At 33.9% G+C, this 19,352-nt stretch overlaps 1 protein-coding gene across 8 annotated transcripts in view; it reads right to left on the bottom strand.

Annotated features, from left to right (window-relative positions):
- Positions 1-19,352, bottom strand: part of TDRD3 (tudor domain containing 3) — a 160,390-nt gene that overhangs the window by 14,550 nt on the left and 126,488 nt on the right. For 4 of the 8 annotated variants that reach the window (XM_027064966.2, XM_027064965.2, XM_027064970.2 and 1 more), the window contains exon 13: positions 9,695-9,780. The exons of 2 other annotated variants lie outside the window; for them this stretch is intronic. In XM_027064966.2, coding sequence (XP_026920767.1) covers positions 9,695-9,780 — 86 coding nt within the window. Of the gene's footprint in view, positions 1-6,402; positions 6,483-9,694; positions 9,781-13,262; positions 19,128-19,352 lie in introns of those variants that run through there. 2 more of the 8 variants (XM_027064967.2, XM_053216254.1) reach the window with 2 other exon arrangements.

Genomic DNA, 19,352 nt, shown 5'->3' with positions numbered 1-19,352 from the left:
CAAAGTACAAATCTGCATTTCTAGAAGTCCCACCTACATTTCTAGTTGAGTCTGTTTCCTTTGCCATATGAAAGATTTTAAGCTATTTTAAACAAGTATTATATCTCTCTTCAGTCTTCTACTTTCTAGAAGCAAAAGACTCAGCTCTTGGAATCACTTGTCAAATACTATTATTTCTAGAATCTTCCATCATCTTCAATGTCTTTTCTTTTATTTCACTTTAATAGTTACTATTCTTTAGAACCTAGTTTTCAGATAATATTCCATGTAAAGTCTGCTTGGAACATAATACTATTATTTCCCATAGTGAACAAACTCTATATAAATCTATTAGTGCAATCTAGCCTTGCTTTAATGTTTTCAGCAGCTGCTCAATCACTACTTGTTCATATTGTGCTTGTCATCAAGCAGAGTCCCTATAACCTACTCGTAGGTCTATATCATTCTGTATTTGAAAATAATTATTTCCCCAATCTAAGGTCTTAAATTTCATCGCAGTTGAAACCCATACACTAATGAAAGATATTATTTTGGCACCGTATTATCATTGGTGTATTCTGAATATATAATATTAAGTCAGTTTTTCCGACAAATGGTGATTTGGTGATCCTTCTTTCTTTCCTTCCTTCCTTCCTTCCTTCCTTCCTTCCTTCCTTCCTTCCTTTCCTCTCTTTCTTTCGAATAGTGAAAATTAGGACTACTATCTAAAAGGGTATGACCTAAACAGATGGCTAAAATGTAGTATAATCCTAAAACTAGATTCCAGGGAAATTTAGAGGATAAAAAGAGAGTCTCGGTTTGAGATTAAATTCTCTTAGTAATACAATAGTAAGTGAAAGGAACAAGTTGATTTTTTTTCTGCCCTATGTAAGATACTTTCTAGCTGATACTTCTACCCACATGTCTTCACTTTTCCATTCAAAACTCTCTAAATTCATGAGAATTAAGGTTGAATAAACTGTTTGAAAGATACCTTAATCAAAACAATGTATCACATATTGAAGTACACATTTACTTACAATGCTGAATATTTTTATATATACTATTTCATTAAACTCCCACAAAAATCCTCAAGTAGTTTGGTATCATCTACATTCATTTACAGGTAAAATGTAGGATCATGTGTGGTGGTGTCAGTGAATCCAAAACTTGAATACCAGCTTTGTAACTTACTAGCTCAAAGATTTTAGGCAAGTTACTTCATGACTCTGAACCCGTATTTGTAGTTTCCCGTGTATGTAAAATGGGAATGCTAATAATTATTTCATAGGGTTCCTGTAGATATTAAATTGGTTAATGCAGCTCAAGAGTTATACATGGTGGTCTGGTGTATGAGTGTTCCAATTATAGTGAAGTCTTGAACGTAAGTACTCTAACCTTCACGTTCTCAACCATTTATTCCCTTTTCCCTCAATAAGTTAGTAGAGAAATAACATTTCATCTTGGTGTTAACTATGCTTAAATTTGTGGATTTCAGTATGCTTAAATTTATGGATTTCTTTTCCTCCCATTGGGATTTCAAAATGTTCAGTATATGAGGAATTAGCTTTAAAAAAAAAATCATTCTCTTTCCAAGTTTAGGAGACCTTCTCAATCATTTTTGACGGTTAGACAGTTGAAGAAAGAGAAAGGTATCACAAAGATTTACTCTAAGAATAATAAGGGAGAGAAACGTATCTCTGTCAACTCAGGTAAAGGAAAATTAGACAGCATATATCACCTTATTTCATCAAGGCTATTAAACATATTATATTTTCCTGTAATAATACTATTTCTAGTTTACTGAAATTCAGGAACTCTGTTTTAGATGTTCAACACAGGCTGGAGGAACTGATAATATACTCTTGAGGGTAATTTGCTCATCATCTTGTACAAAAGAAGAACATAATACATATTTGTTCTTATTAAATATGTGTTTTGTTCTCCTTGTTCGAGAATGAAGCTATTTCTCCTTGTCCATAGAGTCACAGTGGAACAATGACAGCAAGGACAAGTTAGGAAGTATTACGGAGTCAAAAGATTTTCTTAGGTTTTTCAAACACTTAATATGTACCCTTCTGAAAAGAATCAAGGTAAAACAATCCACTTTTTAATAATTCTAAATTCATCCGTAAGATTATTTAACGTATATTCCTTTACACAACTTAATACCCCTCTCTTCTCTCTCCCACCACCACCCCCGCCCCCCCACCACACACACATGATGTAAGCTGCTTATTAAAGTAAAAAGTAAGGCAAGTAGGTCCTCTGGACTAGAAGGAAAGGCCAGTAGACAATTAGTGATGATGTCATTTTTGTACAGCAATTTGTAAAACTGAGGATTACTAATTAAGGCTTAACAACAACAACAAAAAATCAGTAAGACTAGGAATGTTTATGATGCTCTTCAGAGTTTACAAACTCTGAAAGTATAAAGTGTATGATGGTAGTCAAATTTCACTTTCATTACATATGAATAAGGACACGACAGTCTTTTAAAAGCTGAACTGAAATGAGAAAAAGCCTGTCCAGGGTTAAACACTAATTTATGCAATCCCCGGTTTTGACAAGAATCCTGTCAATGGCAAGCAGCAGGTACACCGACAGCAGGATGGGCTGAGCAGGTTTGTGTCAGAGCCAGGATAGGGGTCGCCAATTTATGAAGGCTGTTGCAAACATAGGACTTCAAAAGTGTGAAGGAAAATGGTTTTGCATTAAGAAAATGATGGAAATTTTATAGCTTTGCAGGCAATACTATTAGCTTAAAAGAACACAGTTCTTTTAGTTTGTGGGAAAAACTAGTTTACTTTTAAAAGATTTGTGGATTTTTATATTAGGATTGCATTTTAAAAGTCCTAATACAGAAGTTCATTATACTAGTAACATCCTAATAGAAAAGAAAATTTTAAAAAGAAATATAAAAGAAAAAGGAATTCATTTGAAGAAAAAGATGGCACAGGGAAGCAAGCAGTCTGGTTTTCCTTCGAAGAGGGATAATTTGGGATGGACACCCAACTCCTGATTTGAAAGTTCCAGTTAGTAGCTGCTGATGTTGCAATCCAGGATCAACAAACGTCACTTTAAAGAGATGGGCAGTGAAGGAAAGCTGCTCTTTCCACAGCCTAGAAGGAAAACTAAAGAAATGGAACCAACAGTAATTAAAAACCTATGTGTGAGGCGTTTCAATCATTCAATGACTGAACAAAACGCTTATTGAACAGCTACTATGATCCTTACAACAACCCTATCAAATTGCATATTTTTATTGCTATTTTTCAGAAGAGAAAACAAACCTGAGGCTAAAAAAGAGGATATATCTTGCCCAGGTTATGCTGCTCTTTTCACACATCCCAGTGGATGCAGAGGCTGAACAAGAGAATTAGACTGATCACGTTAAACTCTTCGAAGTTTATACAAAAAGATAAAAATCAGGTGCTTTCCATCTAAGTTGCATTTTAAGCACATCGTGAAATTAATAAAATAAAGTAGATATAATAACACTTAGGTGCCACAGTTCCTGCTGTAAAGCACCAATTATCCATAATGCTATCTACTCTGAAGGACTCAATTGAGAGAACAAAAGACAGTGAGGTGGTTACACTCTTCATAAACAGCTACTATACTTTACATGAATTAAAGTAAATAAAGAGCTTAGAATCATGTCTGGTACAAAATTAAGTGTTCGATAAAGTGTGCTATTATTAATGCTTCACAAATGTAAAGTTCTATTCTTTATAATGCCACATAAAACATAAACAGTTTTTCTTTCAGTGGTTCGAGTCAAGCAATTTGACTATATTATCTTAGTGAATTATAGAAGTTAAAAACCTAACACGCAATGCTAAATGAGCCTCCAGGTGGCACTTTACATTTCCAAAGTGATTCTTACAATTATCGGTGTTAATAACCAATGTCAAATATAAAAGAGAGGCTGAGAATCTGGTCAATTAGCAACATATTCATTTTTCTTCCAGTGAAGAAAGGAACCCAGAGGCAAACTTCTTTACCGGGGCAAATCCTATCAGGCTACCAAATATAGTAATTGTCTTTATAAAATTCATCCAAGTTAATGTTCCCCACCTAGGTATCTACAGATGGGAGCATTAACACTCCCGAGAACATGACTATGAGAAGGAGAATGTAATAAAGCAGTAAAATGTACCAATACAAACTATTACATGTTCCAAGATATTTATCCTCAGGGGCTTGGATTAACACAAATAATTCTGTTGTATACTTAATTATCAAGGTCTTAACTTTACCTCAGAACTTTAATTTTTTTTAAATAAGGGATGTTCCTTAATTTCAGAATTTGATGCCTCACGTAGTAGTAGTATTATGCTTCTCTGTTTGAGTGTTTATCACATTCAGCAGCATAAACTTGAGACAGACTATTTTTCTAAGCTCTCTCTGGTCTTAGCAAGAGACTATAAGTTATTTAGGCTCTTTTTAGAAACTCTATCAATTTTGTTGTGTGGTATGTCCATGATGAGACATCCCCTTTGGTGACAGAACAAGAGTATCCCATGGTAGTTTATAAATTAACTCCAAAACTGTGAAGAGTATATGTTCTTAACAGGATTACTTAGTTTCTTATTTGGATTCTGTTTTATACTTCCATAGTTAGTAAGTGTCAACTCTTTATAACTGTCATGCAAAAACTGTGATGAACATTAACAAAAATTCCTTATTTAAAACCATGTCCATATAAGGAAAATCTTTCTCCGTGAATCAGTCAGTAACAGGTGGACAGGTCAATAGACAGATGAGGTCTCACCAGATTAAACAGCAGTTTTTAAAAAATTTTCCTACCTTATTTTGTTCTCTAAATGAACAATGTAGTAACTATCACAGCTTTTAAAACACTAATATCTTTCGTGTGCTCCCATGCGTACACACACACACACACACACACACACACACACACACACACACACTGTGTCTTAGAATGTTCAAGTACCTAATTAACATTTTTATCTATTTAATATATCACTGCCTGGCATCAAGATGAGCTCAAGAAGCCCTGAAACTTTGGGGCGCTTGGGTGGCTCAGTCAGTTGAGCGTCCGACTTTGCCTCAGGTCATGATCTCACGGCTTGTGAGTTCAAGCCCCGCATTGGGCTCTGTGCTTATGGCTCAGAGCCTGGAGCCTCTTCAGATTCTGTGTCTTTCTCTCTCTCTCTGCCCCTCCCCCACCCACACTCTGTCTCTCTCTGTCTCTCAAAAATAAAAAATAAATAAACATTAAAAAAAATTAAAAAAAAAAGAAGCCCTGAAACTTTGTTAATATTCTTAGGATTGTATTAATGTTAATGGTATGCTTAAATCCACCTTCACAGGGCATTTTCCAATACTAAACTTTGCTGAGGTCATAGAGCAATAATATAGTCATTATGTTTGTGCAGACTTTCAAATATCAGGTTCCTAGTAAAAACCTCTAGCGAAAATTGGCTAGGAGTTAACTGTTAGTTTCTGTTTAATAAACATGGAAAGTTCTTCTCATCTGTATATCCACTTACACTTTTCTTGTACTAAAAGACTAGAAACTGAGAATGAACTGTCGCAGTAGGCTTTACACATGACTTTTACTAAGGGTTGAAAACTTCTGCTGTGAAAATACATTCTTGGTTAACTCCCTCTGTCATATTCCTGGGCAGTCTCTAAATCTTTACCTCGCTCTTCAAAATTCATCTCCTCTTCTTGATCTCATTACTTTCAACTGATGACCTGATTACTTCATAGAGAAGAGAGTTCATTACAGTTATTCAGCTTCCTTCCCTGAAACCCAACAACTTAACCTCACCCACATCTTTATTTACTTCTTTCTCCTCCTTTCTCTAGTGTTCCTCAACATACCCGAAATCACGTTATTGTGCCCCACTTTCTTACCATGGCCTGGGATCTTAAAAATCTTTATTCCCATTTTTACAACTTCTCCTTCCTTCTTTGCTTCACTGTGCCTTTGATGTAAACACGCTTGGGCATTTCCCTTGAGCTCCTTTACTCTTTATTCTCATCCTCTATGCTCTTTATCTTCACAACCAAGGTCTTAAAAGTAGCCTACACTTCATTTTCTTTTTGCCCATTCTCAAGAAACCCTAAGTTGTGATCCTCCTGCACCAATTCCACTGGAAATGCATTCTACAGTTACCAGTCACCTACCGATTGCCAAATCCACTAGTACTTTTTAGTTCTTATCTTCCTTGATGTTTCCAGCATTATATTTTATGGATTCAGCAGTCATTCCTGTTGGCCAAACCCCTGTCCTCCCTGGCCAGACTTTCCTAATGCCTCTCCCCACCCCTTAACGAATTCCCCAGAAGTCTGACTCCAGTCCTTGTTTTTCTCTTTGCACACTTTCTCCAGGCAGTCTTACCCATACGCTTTAATTTTGCCTAAATTTTGAAAACTCCAGGGTCTCACCTCTTGCCTTAACTATTGCAATCACTGGTCTCCAGGCTCTCTGCTTTCACTGAAACCCATTTTCCATACCAGGCAACAATCTGTTAAATCAAAGATCACATGAATGGTAGGTAAGTACAGATTAAAGAAACATTTCATAGGAGAAATGTATATGACACTCTCCTGCCTAAAATCCTTCCATAGTCCCTGTTCTGAGGGATAAAATTCAAACTCCTCACCATAACCCACCTTACTCTTCACGCTTTGACCCCACCTGCCTTGGCAGCCTCGTCTACTGACATTTACTACACCCACCTGTACTGTTGCCAACATACCTCACCCTACCATGCCCTCTAGAATTTCCCTGGTTACTCTGTTTTCTTACTTTCCTCTCTTTTTTTCCCAAACTAAGTTCTAAGTTCCCTTCACGACTTTCGAGATTCACATCAAGCTTCATTCATCCAGAGTTAACAAATATTTATTGAGAGCCCCTTATGTTTCAGGTACTGTTCTGAATGCTGAAGTATTAGCTGAGACAAAGTGTCTGTTCTCACACTGACTTCACTTCGGGGGGTTGGAGGCAGGACCAAGATGTGAAGAAAATAAAGCAGGGCAAAGGGGAAAGAGAATTTGTGTGATGGCACACTGCTGTTTTTATAACAGGAATAGTCAGGGAAGGCCTTGATTCTTCCATGAATTGGTTCCTGACTCAGTTAGGTATTCTGTGCTCTGCTCAGGATGAACAGGTGTCGGCTTACTTGCTGGGCTCCTCTGCTAGTCTGTGACTCCTTGAGGGCAGAGACTGCTCATCTGTGTGTTTCCACTGCCTAGCACATAATCATTCTACGGAAATGTGCTCACCACTGTTCTGGGTTGAGAGCTAAAGCCACATAACACAGAACAAGCCACATAACAAGAAACAGGCTGGTGGAATAGACTGATACATATTTGAAATGATAATAGGAAAACCTCAAAATAAAAACTTCACTTTTTACTTAATATTTTAATAACATATCAAATGCTAACCAGGGACAAAGAGTCAAACAAAATATTATAACTACATAGTAACATATTCCTAAAATTATGAATGGTAGGTAAGTACAGATTAAAGAAACATTTCATAGGAGAAATGTATTTTGCTCTGTATTTGAAAGCACTTGGGAGAGCCTGAATTCTGAAGGTGTATAAGCATTTTGGGAACAGTATAATTAAGGGAGAATTTTGCAAGGAATTGGGGAGTAGGCTGTATGGACAGAATGAAAATAGGTGATAAGACTTTGCAGAAGTAACTCTATTTGTTCAGTTGTTTTCATTTACTAATTACAGACAGGAACAAGTTTAAAGACCATGGTATTTTATCATGAAAAAACCATAACTGCATTGCCATTAACCTCACTGAAGGCAAAGGCAAAATTAAAAATTAAGAGGTGATGTTTTGTTTCTCATACTTTTTTAAACTCTCATATTTTCAGATCCTTTTTGCAAATTTTAGGGATTTTTAACACTAAAATTCCCTAATTATGATCAACTTCCTTCCTGCTAATTTTATTTTGCTTGCTTTTACTTTTTCAAATAAAAAATCATAATACAAAATGACAGAAAGTTTATAAAATTGAAAAAGTGTATGTAGACACACAGAGTCTACATAATTCTACTACACTAAGCCATTACCTTGAATGTATTCTCATCCAAATCTATAAATTGGCTTTATTCACTCATCATAAATATTTCCCATGACATTACAGCCTTCATAATGATCTTTTATGACAGCTGTATCATATTTCATCCATTAGGTGAAAGATCACTTATTTTACCATTCTCTTATTATTGTTAGACATTTAGGTAACTTCTAGTTTTTATCACAATGCTGCAATGATCATCTCTCAGCAATTAGCTTATTTCCTTTGCTCTTTCCCTAGGAGAGATTAACAACTGTGGGATTATTGGTTTTAAACACTCTTTAGGCTTGGAAAAAATCAGAAGGATTACATCAATTTACACCGCCGTTGGCCATGTTTAAGAGTACTCACATCACTGCATCCTTGCCAGCATGAGCTTTACCTAATTTTTCCCCACCAACTCATACATTTAGCCCTGCATGTAATTGTTTCAATTTGCGTTTGAATACTCCTAGAGTTCAATATTTCTAATTCTTAGTTATGAAAGATGACACTGCTACTTCAGCAAGAAACCATATTGAGCATAAGTCAAAAGGTCAAAGCTGTAAAAACAAAAGAAAATAAATAAAATCTTTAAGAAAGTTAATCTAATCATGGCATGATTAACTGTTATTGTGATCCATGATAATTAGGCATTAATGGCAAGCAGTTCACGGTAAGTGGCTATTATTGTTATTATTTACACATAGCCAGATCAAGCATTCTTAGATTACGGGGAGGGCTGGACCAGGTAGAGATTTAAGCTCTTTTACGCCCTCATAAAGATCCCTTGATCTGGAACCAGATGTGATCCAGAAGGCAAGTTCTCTTTCCTTCCTTAGCTCCACACAGCCTCTATACACCGAGCACCCAGAAAAGATCCTAGGCATTATGAGCATAGTTTGGCTGAGGGTGGGCTAGAACTTACTTTACTGAGAAGCAAAGATGAGGCCCAGTCAGATATAACTCTTTGAGAGTTATGGTCATTAAATCCCTTTTCCCATCTACGATTACACCTCAAGTTGAGGATCTAGGTTTTCAGTGAGACTTCTCAGGAGCTTTTAAATCCCAAACTCCTTCCATCTCTTTTCCCGCAGAGAAAGGACTAGAGGCACAATCATATTCCCATTTTCCCAGTCCACCTTACTAATTCATGGTAATAGGATTTAAGGTAATAGGATTTCCCTCTGCCAAAACATTGCTCCCCAACACTGTCTGAATATTCATGCAGTAGATTCTTCACGTTTCTAAACACATAATTCTGAGAAGAATAAAGGAGAAAGGTAGGAGTGTGAAAGGTAAGAAGCGGTAACAGTAATCCACACTTCATGGTGAAATTAATTTAACTAGACTGGTTTTGTATTCTTAGAATATTTAACTCTGAAGCATGCAGAAGATAGGAATAAGAATTCCAATGTGGAGAGGACATAGGGAGAAGCAAAAGGAATTAAGTCATTTTGGGTTGCTTTAAAAATAACATAGCTGAGGACACTATACTATAGAAGAACAGGGAAGAAGGCCAAGGTTACAATGATAAAAATGTATGTTTCTATATACCTTGGGAGTTTACAAAGCACAATTCCATTGATTGTATTACTTAATCCTCACGACAACCCTGTACTGAAACTGAGACCCAGAGATATTAAGTAACTTACCCAAAGTCACTTAGGTAGTAAGTGGCAGAGCCGGGACTCGACCCAGGTCTTCTGATTCTTCCTGTGCATTTCCAGCTCCCCTGGAGCTGAAGCAGGGGCAAAAGGGAGGTGGAAGTAATATGCCCAAGACCAGCCTTGCCCTCTCCCCTTCTTTTAAAGGCCAAGCAGAGTAGACATGTAACTCTTGCAGTGGCCTCTTTGCATCAGATTCTCTCAGGATACAGCACACAGAATCTGAAAATGTTTCTCAGGCTCGGGCTCAAGAATAGCACTAAAGTAGTAAATGATGTCAGAAGTAATTTTGGCAGTACTTTGCCACTGATGTGAAATTTACTGGAATCTCAAAGTATAGTAATTCTCACTTCAGAAAGTAAAAATTTTTTTTTATAATTGAAATTAATCAAAGCAGTTTGTTTGAAATGTTTTGTTTAGCAGTTTGAGTCAAACCTTTTTAAATTATACCATTATAAAAATTATTTTGAAAAATACCTAAGAACCCAGATACCAAATATATATTTAACCCTACTCTATGGCCATTTTTTTCTATTTTAATCATCTTCCCTCAGTGATTATTTCATTAAAGCAATTATAATCATTAGAATGGACAGAATATTCAGTCTTTTTATAGACAAGTATTTTCAACAAATTAATAGGAAAATGTATCATCTTCTTATAAATGAGATGTAAATCTCATATTGCTAAATTAATATCTAAAAGGTCTTTAATGTAGCCTTTTATAATTAATTTTCTATGACAAAGTTTAGAGTTTTCAGTACCTAGTTTCTTGAATAGTTCCTTAATTTTTCTTAAAGAATTATATATTTTAATTTCTCATCTTGATTACTTACATTTCAAGTAAGTTTTAAATATATTCAATGAGAATTTTTTTCTTTTCTTATTTCCTAAGAATACAAGGGTACAATTTAAATCAACTTGGCATTTAACCAACTTTTTATCACTTCTAGATCTTTTTGTACTCAGCTCCAGTACATCTGTCTCTCACAGTCTTTGCATTTATGAGAACTTGTGTCAGTTAGGTCTAGGTGCTACGTAAGCATCAATTATAATCAGGGCTTATAAAAGATCAACCAAGGATATCAATTCATTTGTTCCCAAAGCTTTCAAAGGTTTTCTGAACTTGAAAAATGCTCTATTTAACCAGACTTCATTTGAGGATCAGTCTTGTCTGAGATGGAACATACCCAATCTAATAGTTAAAAGCCACGTGAAACCTTTAAGATGAATAAAAAGGCAAATACTCAGACACAAAACCAAAGAGGAGGAGGACAAGGAAGAAGAGTCTGGGTAAGGGGGAAGAGGAAAAGGACAGAAAATGAGCAAAATAGAAGAAGAAAAAAAGTTTACCTAGAATAAACAAAAAATTTCGAGTAAGTACTAATACTTTCAAGCTTTTGATATGTCTCCCTTTTCCCTTTGCTTTAAGACTTCAATTACATATTTGAAAAATCTAATTAAGCCTAACATTCTTTTGAATACTGATGGTCAAATTCAGGAATTCCTAATAATAATAATATTTATATTATCTAATGATTTTATGAGGTAAGAAAAAAATTAGTATATTTTCTCCACATTATTTTAAGCTTTATTTACATTAGTCTCTTCAAGATAAAATGATCATTATATTCTCCTAAAATCATTCATTAAATAGTACCAAAAATGGTTTCCAACATTAAAAAAAAAAAAAAGAACACAAGCCCATACATTTTAAAATTTGAACCAGAAAGAAACAGAATTAAACTGACTTCTAATATCTTACTTTATATAGTAAGTTGTTGGTTAAGCATGACCAAAAAGGCTTACCCTAATTTTTTAATCACATGATCTGGGAAAAAATGAGCATACTTCAGGCAAGATAAAAGTGTCAATAAAAGGTCTTTAAAGTTAGTTCTAGTTTTGAAAAGTCAATGTTAGCCTTCCCCACTTCCCTCCTTCACGCTATCCTATTCGTTTAACATGCATAACAAAATTGTAATCAAGAACCATTCCAACAATGGTTCCCAGACTGGAACCATCTAGGTCTGATGGAGGCCTTATTAATATTTATTAGATGGTTTCTGGAAGGAAGGAAATCTATCTTCTACTTCTCTTATATCCTTTTAATCCTTTGGGTATATAGGGCAATCTATTTTCTGAAGTAGCTTTGCTACAAAAAGCATTCAAAGACTATGTATTGGAAAACTATCATATTAGACTATTACGCTCAAGCTTGATGTCTGACAAAGGACTCTTCAGTAATAAAGGTGCCCACCAAGACTACATAAATCATCCATAAATCATAAATCAACACATAATTTCTGACCTCCTTCTACTGTTTTAGTTATCAAGCCCGTTCATGTGCTTACTTAAAATTCTAATCCCTTCAAGCTCTAAAAGAGCTGGTACTTACAGTATATATCTACCACTTATTTAAAGAGTTCTTTTGCACTCTCACTAGCTATTATCCAACCATAAATCCTGCCCTTGTTTATAATTATAAGTGCCTGGAAAAGGCAGGTTTCTTAAAATAAGAATATTTCCCCCTCTAGTTCACTCAAGTGAGCTGTGGAATTCTATCCAAGATTATCAATTCATCTCACTTAACTGTTGTAACCAGGAAAAGAAGAAAGGGAGATCAAGAGCAGTTAAGTATAAGAGCTTGCTTATTTTCCAGGAGGCTTTTAACAAGCTTTCAACTAATTAAAATAATATTATTCAAAAGCTTTAGAACATACAAGCCTATTAGTAAAAGAGCAATATAAATGTTGAAACAAAACAGAATTTTTGGTCTTTTAGGAATCTCCTTCACTTAACAATGTTCACTTACCCACTGGAATTAACTTGCTTTGACACTTTCTTTTTGAAATGTCATCTTAAAAACAACAAAAAAAGGGATTTCAGATTTTGTCTCAGACTAGTTTATTGGGGAATAACAAATTCAAAACCCAAATAGATGATGAAAATGCCTTACTGCTGGAACATGTAAACATCATGTAGGTTATTGGGTGAAAATTACAGAGAAGGACAGCAATATTATAAAAACTCTAATGGTAGTCTCCACAAATGACAATTTCTAAATGTTAATACATAGAAGTTTTTAGAATTAGAATTAAGTTAAAATAAAATTAAAAGACCAGTGAGTTATAAGATGAGAACATGTTTGAGGACAAACTGCCTTTTACTATATATTTAGTCTCTATTTATAACATAAAAATATAATATTATGTTCCTCTTAAGTTTGGAATATCTAAAACAATATATTTAAAGCTAAATCTTCACCCTATCTTAAAGCTGGGAAAATTTGAAAACTAGCAAGAAGGTAACAAGACAGCTAAGACATTTTCCAAAATATGTCCTATAGATTTTCTGTAACAGGTTCTATAACAGGTTAAAAAAAAAGTTCCATGAACAAATAAGTTTGTGAAGCAATACACAGTATCTCTCTCTCTCTCAGAGATTAAAATATGTATCAACTGATGTGAATGTTCAACAGTATTTTCTAAATAAAAAAAATAAAAAACAAAAGCACCCAAAGCAAATGAACATAAGCTCATAGATCCAATAAGTGATATTAGCAAGGTTGCATGTTAACTACAAAGCACTGATGAAGGAAATTACAGAAGACCTAAATAAATGGAGAAAAAAAAGATAAAATAAAATACATATTAGTCTGTTATTGGCTCAAAGAGGTCCCATAAAAAAAAAAAAAAGCATGCTTAATTTTTTTAACCCTGCATTTTCCAAATGTATTTAACTAAAAAGCAGAACTAATATTCTCAGAACACACCTTCTAGATGGATTAGGCATAAAACCATCTGCACAAAAAACTAATGACTTTTGTATTCTTACAGTGGTCTAAGTTGCTTAAATAGAGCCTCTTCAACTATGTTTACTCTTAATAAACCATATGGGTTTTCTTTTTTAGGCAAATAAAATGTACTCACTGTTGTAGTACTTCCTTTCCCTTCTGAATGGTGCTCTCAGTCAATGACAGGTTGCTAAGGGAGTTATTTCAAGCCAAGATGTAAAACTCTTGCTAGTAGTTCCCAAGTTTAATGGAATTGGAAGCTCTATAACATTAGAGTATTTCTCACAAGGAGACAGATCAAACTCCACTCTTTCCTAGTGAAGCCTATCACACAGGATTCTAGAGTAAATAGCATAGATCCAGTAAAGTTCAGAAAATTAAGATCAATAGGAAAAGTAGTCCATATATATCAAGAGATACCACCTACCAAAGGTGAAATAAAGAAAGAAAGGAAAGAAAGAACGGTTAAAAAAAAAAAAAAAAAAAGCCAAGAGGATACAAGAATGTTTTGGAAATAAAAATGAAAACAGAGAGAGATGACTAACAAACAAGATGACCAAAGAATACACAAAAACAGTATTAAGCGGAGACACAAGATGAAAGGACAGTTGACAACCCCCTATGGTATGCAATCCAATATGTATGGTCAATCCCAGACTTTAGGGGAGGAAAGATGTATTGCGGGGGCTCCATCTGAAAGTGCTGTGGTCCAACAACGCAACACTATTTTTCAGCTTCTTTAGGTGCAGATGGAAGAGGCTCAGAAATTCACTAGAAACTGAAATAGAACTGTGTGTATTTTTTTAATTCAAGGATGCCTCTTCGGATTGAAAATAATCTTTAAAATATACTGACATAAGTGTCTAGTCAAGGCACAGGCCCAGTACAAGAGTAACACCGTTGGGACAGAGAAATAAAACAAAACAAAAATATTCCTCAGATTCATTTATTTTACTATTTTATTTTCTGTGCAATAAGTATATTAGCAAGTCTTTTGTATTATATGCAAAGGAATGGTAAAATTCAGTGCAGTTTGAAACGGCAATTTTAAAAGCCCTGGTACGTAAAATAAACGAAAAAACAAAAATTTACACTTCGAAGAGAACAAGGCTTGAGCCTACTAAATCAAAAACGCCAAAGGAAAAAATCAGTTCACCTGACAATCCCAGCACCCTTCGGCTGCTGCTCTCTCCCATGATGCTTCCTTAAAGACTACTTTGAAGGGAAATGTAAATCAGAGGATATTTGGCATAAATCTAAAAGCAACATGATTTTAACTTTAACTAACAAACATAATTCAGGGCACCACACTTTAGGTTGCTATTAATAAAGGTGAGACTTAGAAGATAAAAGATTAACATCATATCTGCTGGTATTCATTTATGCAAAAATAATTGCTGTGGATTTTTCAAACAGTTATGCTAGCTTGATTCTTAATATTGATAACCAAATAATGTAAGGCTCAAATTGTCTTATGAATTATAGTTAAAGTTAGAAACAAACTGACTAGTATGACTATAATAATTTTAAAAAGACGGCACATCTTGGGTAATACCCTGCCATGTTATTTCACTTTGGAAGTTATTTCACCTTCAGAAAAAAGGAACATGACATAAACAAATAACCTGTACATTCAGTGCTCAATAAAGAAAACCTCAGATTACCCAGAAACGTTTTAAACATGTCTTTATATATAGCTCCTTTGGGTAGATTACAATATACGAAGTTATCAAATAGCAAAATTCAAACAGTACTTTTTGTATAGGTTTTTAAAATTATTATCTAGTTTATTATTTTCTTAGGGTTAATTTAAATGGTGAAATAAAATGTCTCTGTTAAATAATATAGCAGGGTCAAACGTAGATGTCAACATTTTCATAATCAACTGTTAGGTTTGGCTATCACAAACCTAAAACAAAATTTGGGCTTCAGGGGGTAGATACCAACAGTATGAAGTTGACATCTCTATGTATATGGTACGCATTTATGAATGAATAATCTCTCCCTCTTCATCAGCAGCTTTCATATCTCCAGTAAAGTCCTTCTGTGTAATCCACAACCTCTGATGGGAATTGTGAAAGGCTGAGCAATTGATGAAGAAATAAAGAATATGAAGTACAACCAAACTTTATGAAATCAAAGCTTGAAGACACTGCATGGAATCCCCAAATTCCATCACCCATATGTTCTTAAATTGGGCTAAGCTATCAGTACAGTTTCATTCTGACTAACTCTGTTTATACTGCAACAAAACAAGACAAAAGAAAATGGGCATGGCCTATAGGACAATGTTTGAAAGGAAAGTTTCCCGAAATATGTATGATGGAAGAAAATGTATTTCAGTATTTTAGTGACCTTAATCAACTTATGCTTTTAATGCAGAAATTTAAGTGTGGTAAATTATACCCACTAATTTATTTAAGAATTTATCAGCAAAAATGAAAAACCTTTGGACTATGATCAAATATGTGCTTGTACTTTTTATTGGCTACTAACTGGCAGAACTTCACTGTTACATAATTCTAATATTCCTTTGAAGTTAATGATTTCGGTAACAATTGTCCTCTTTTTAATATCTATTATGATCTTTTAATATCAAACACAACCCAGATAGAGCCTAACTTTATCACTACATCATTAAAATTACTAACATGACCTTGTTCTAATACATTTAGGATCCATTTTAACTCGTTAATTTATGTATCATAACTTTCAATCGCTGTCATTAAATAGGTTAGGGGTTTTTTTGGTAATATGTTTCTTTTTAATATTTTTATTAGTTGCAGAATAATTTATAGCTTTTTGTGAGTGTCATTTGAATTTGAATTTGAAAAGATAACTTTCAAATGTGTATTCCAGGATGTCATTATAAAATTTTGTGCAAACGTACTTCAAAAGTAAAAGTTCAGATCGACAGATCCTTTTGTAAAGTACAGTAAAACTGAAATATATATATATATATATAATTATTTAAAAAAGCAAAACCCAAATCCTCCTAAAAGCAAATTTTACTTTTTAAATAGATACGAACTTTTGAATCAAGTAAAATTCATTAAGTCATGCTTTTTTCTTCCACGTTAATTTTATCTTCAAGCTACGGTGGAATAAAGACCTAAACATTACTTAATTAAAACTTTAGTAAACAAGATTTTTTCCACTCGCATTTTATTTTAAAACTTCAAGAAGAAAGAATGAAGACCCCCATGAGATATTTAAGTTTGATTCACATAAGTGGAACTATAACTTTCTTCTAACTTTGTGCAGTGGGCAGGGATTTTTGTGTGCTTTGTGCACTAACATATATCCTTCACTTAGAATAGAGCCTACGTAGTACCTAATAGATATGCAAAGAATATTTTTGAATGTATGAATACAGAAAAACATTTAAAATGGGATGATCATCTAAAATGCAGTAACAACCCATCTGTCCAGAATTAATGACCAAGATGATGTGTATGTTAAGGCCTTGGAACTAAGCATTACCTATGTAATCATAATGGTTTTATTTGGAACAACAGCTGAACAATAATTATTTCCTGATACTAAGAAGCAAATACGATGAATTTATAAAAAGAAAGTTTAGAAACTAGCAAGTTCTAAAACATTTCTTGGGATATAAAAGTCTCAATAGAATCCAGGTCATAAAAATACTTGGAAAATCAAGACTTGACAAGTGTCTCTACAGGCTTAGGAAGGCAATTCAGAAGAAACCACACTCTAAAAACACAAAAGGTTGGTCTGAGCAGCAGCACCAGGGTATTTTACAATAATTCCATATTGCCTGAGGCATCTTTTTACTGGTTTCCTGGTATTAGTTTTAGAGTTAAAAGGAACCAATTTGGAAAGGGCCTGCAGGAAACACCAACAGCAGTTTTCTTTCCCCCTAATGTTTTCTCATACAGTAAACAGAAATATAAAATAATATATGTATACTTTTCTTCCTATATAATTTTATAAATAATATGAGACTCCCTAACGCTTCATTTACTTTGGAAAAATAAGGAAAATCGTATCATGTTCAAAGAACACTGGGGGAAAAAAGCGAGAGCATTTATCCAGTTAAGAATAAGTTATGAACCCCACATTATGTGTGATAGTTAGAGAGTTCACTATAATAAATATGCTAAAGTTAAGAGAGAATATTTAACGACATCTAAAAGAACCAGGTGAAATCTAGCTAGAACAAAAAAAAATCAAGGATGACTTATTAAAAAGTTTACTAAATCATTTTGGAGGAAATAAAGTACTTAATCATAATCAGAACATATATTTTCACCATCTGAAATATCATCACTGAATATGTTCTGGAAGGAAAAATACATATCCATATGGAAAGGGAAAAGTAGGTATTTAGTGTAGAGAGCATAGGCAAATAATTCCTAAACTTCGTGAGAAAAATACTAACCCTTAAAGTATTAGGTAGATTTTTATTTTAATTTTCCATATGAGAGACTATTAACTTAGTCATTGAGTCTCTTAATATTTCATGCTTTTTATTTAATGATTTATCCTTACACCTTTAATAGATAATACAGGCAACTGATTTCTATAAAAGCTTTTGGTTTATATGCAGGCTTTTGGGCTGTTTTTCCTGCAAACTATTAGAAACATCTTCAATGAATGAACACTGCTACATTTAGGAAAAGGAGGTTTTTCCCAAATCTTACACCAATAAAAAACAAACACCTTCTAAGAGATAAAATATAATTTCACAATTAAAAAGAGACCAAGAGTTAAAAATTAAAAATTACACAATCCATGGGGTGAATGAACACTGTACCTTTGCAGCCCTTTAATTTTTCTAGTATGTTTACCAATTAGAATCATCTTCTTATTGATATAGTGAATATTTTGCTTTAATTTAAAATTTGTCACAATTCCAGTTACAATAAGAAAAAGTGCTCATAGACCCCAACATTAATACTCTCAGAGGCCAAGAGAACTCCAGACCAACTCTACACTAAATGTATTGACAACCGCATAAACAGCTTTTATTCAGGGCCTTTTTATGTATATATGCACATATGTATTTTTAAAAAATGGAGATGGATGAAGATATGCTAAGCTAGTGGCTACTGAATATCAAGGAGATGCTTCTACAAACTAAGCCAATTACTCATGCAGAGAAAGAATGAAGAATGATCTTATCCCCAATAACGATGTTCATGATCCAACTATATTTGTCATATTAACTTATGCAAAATCATAAAATATCAACAATCACAGCAGAAAAGTAATACCAGAATCTCCAAAAGATTTAGTGATTCTCTCGTGCTTCTCACTGTAAAATATTTCAAGCATCTTATAAAAGATTTTTAGGTTGACTGCAAAATAAAGTAAATAAAAAAAAAAAATTAGAAAAGAGAATAGATGAGTATTCACAAATGGGTAGAAAGTAGAAAAGTATTGCTTGGCTCAGAAACACTACATGGACTGTGACATCTGAGAAATTTATTGTCCAGCTAAGTTTACATTGACTTAAAAATTAATGATAACAGAAAGAGGGTATTAAAGGGGGAAAGGAAAAATCACTGACTAGAAAGAAAATGATCACTCAGTAGCAAACACCTTTGAATGGAAGAGCTACAGTGAGGAATGACAATGTGCTCATCATCAGTTATGGCCACCCTGAAACAGAAAAAGGAAGTAGAAAAGAAGTGAAGTAAGGAAACTAAATATTTCTCTAGGGAGAAAAGAATAAAATCAATCTCTTATCAAATCCTCTTAAAAAAAAAAACAACAAAAAAACCTGAACGTAAAAATTCTAGTTTGACTTTGACTGTAATGGTTAAACACATTTGGGAGCACATTACAAATAGCAAACAAGGACTCAACTTCTGGGAATACATAACC

This window comes from Acinonyx jubatus, chromosome A1, assembly GCF_027475565.1.
Source record: "Acinonyx jubatus isolate Ajub_Pintada_27869175 chromosome A1, VMU_Ajub_asm_v1.0, whole genome shotgun sequence".
In the NCBI taxonomy this organism is placed as follows: Eukaryota; Metazoa; Chordata; class Mammalia; order Carnivora; family Felidae; genus Acinonyx; species Acinonyx jubatus.
The sequence above is the reverse complement of the archived record's forward strand: the minus strand, read 5'-3'. Positions and strand labels throughout refer to the sequence as shown.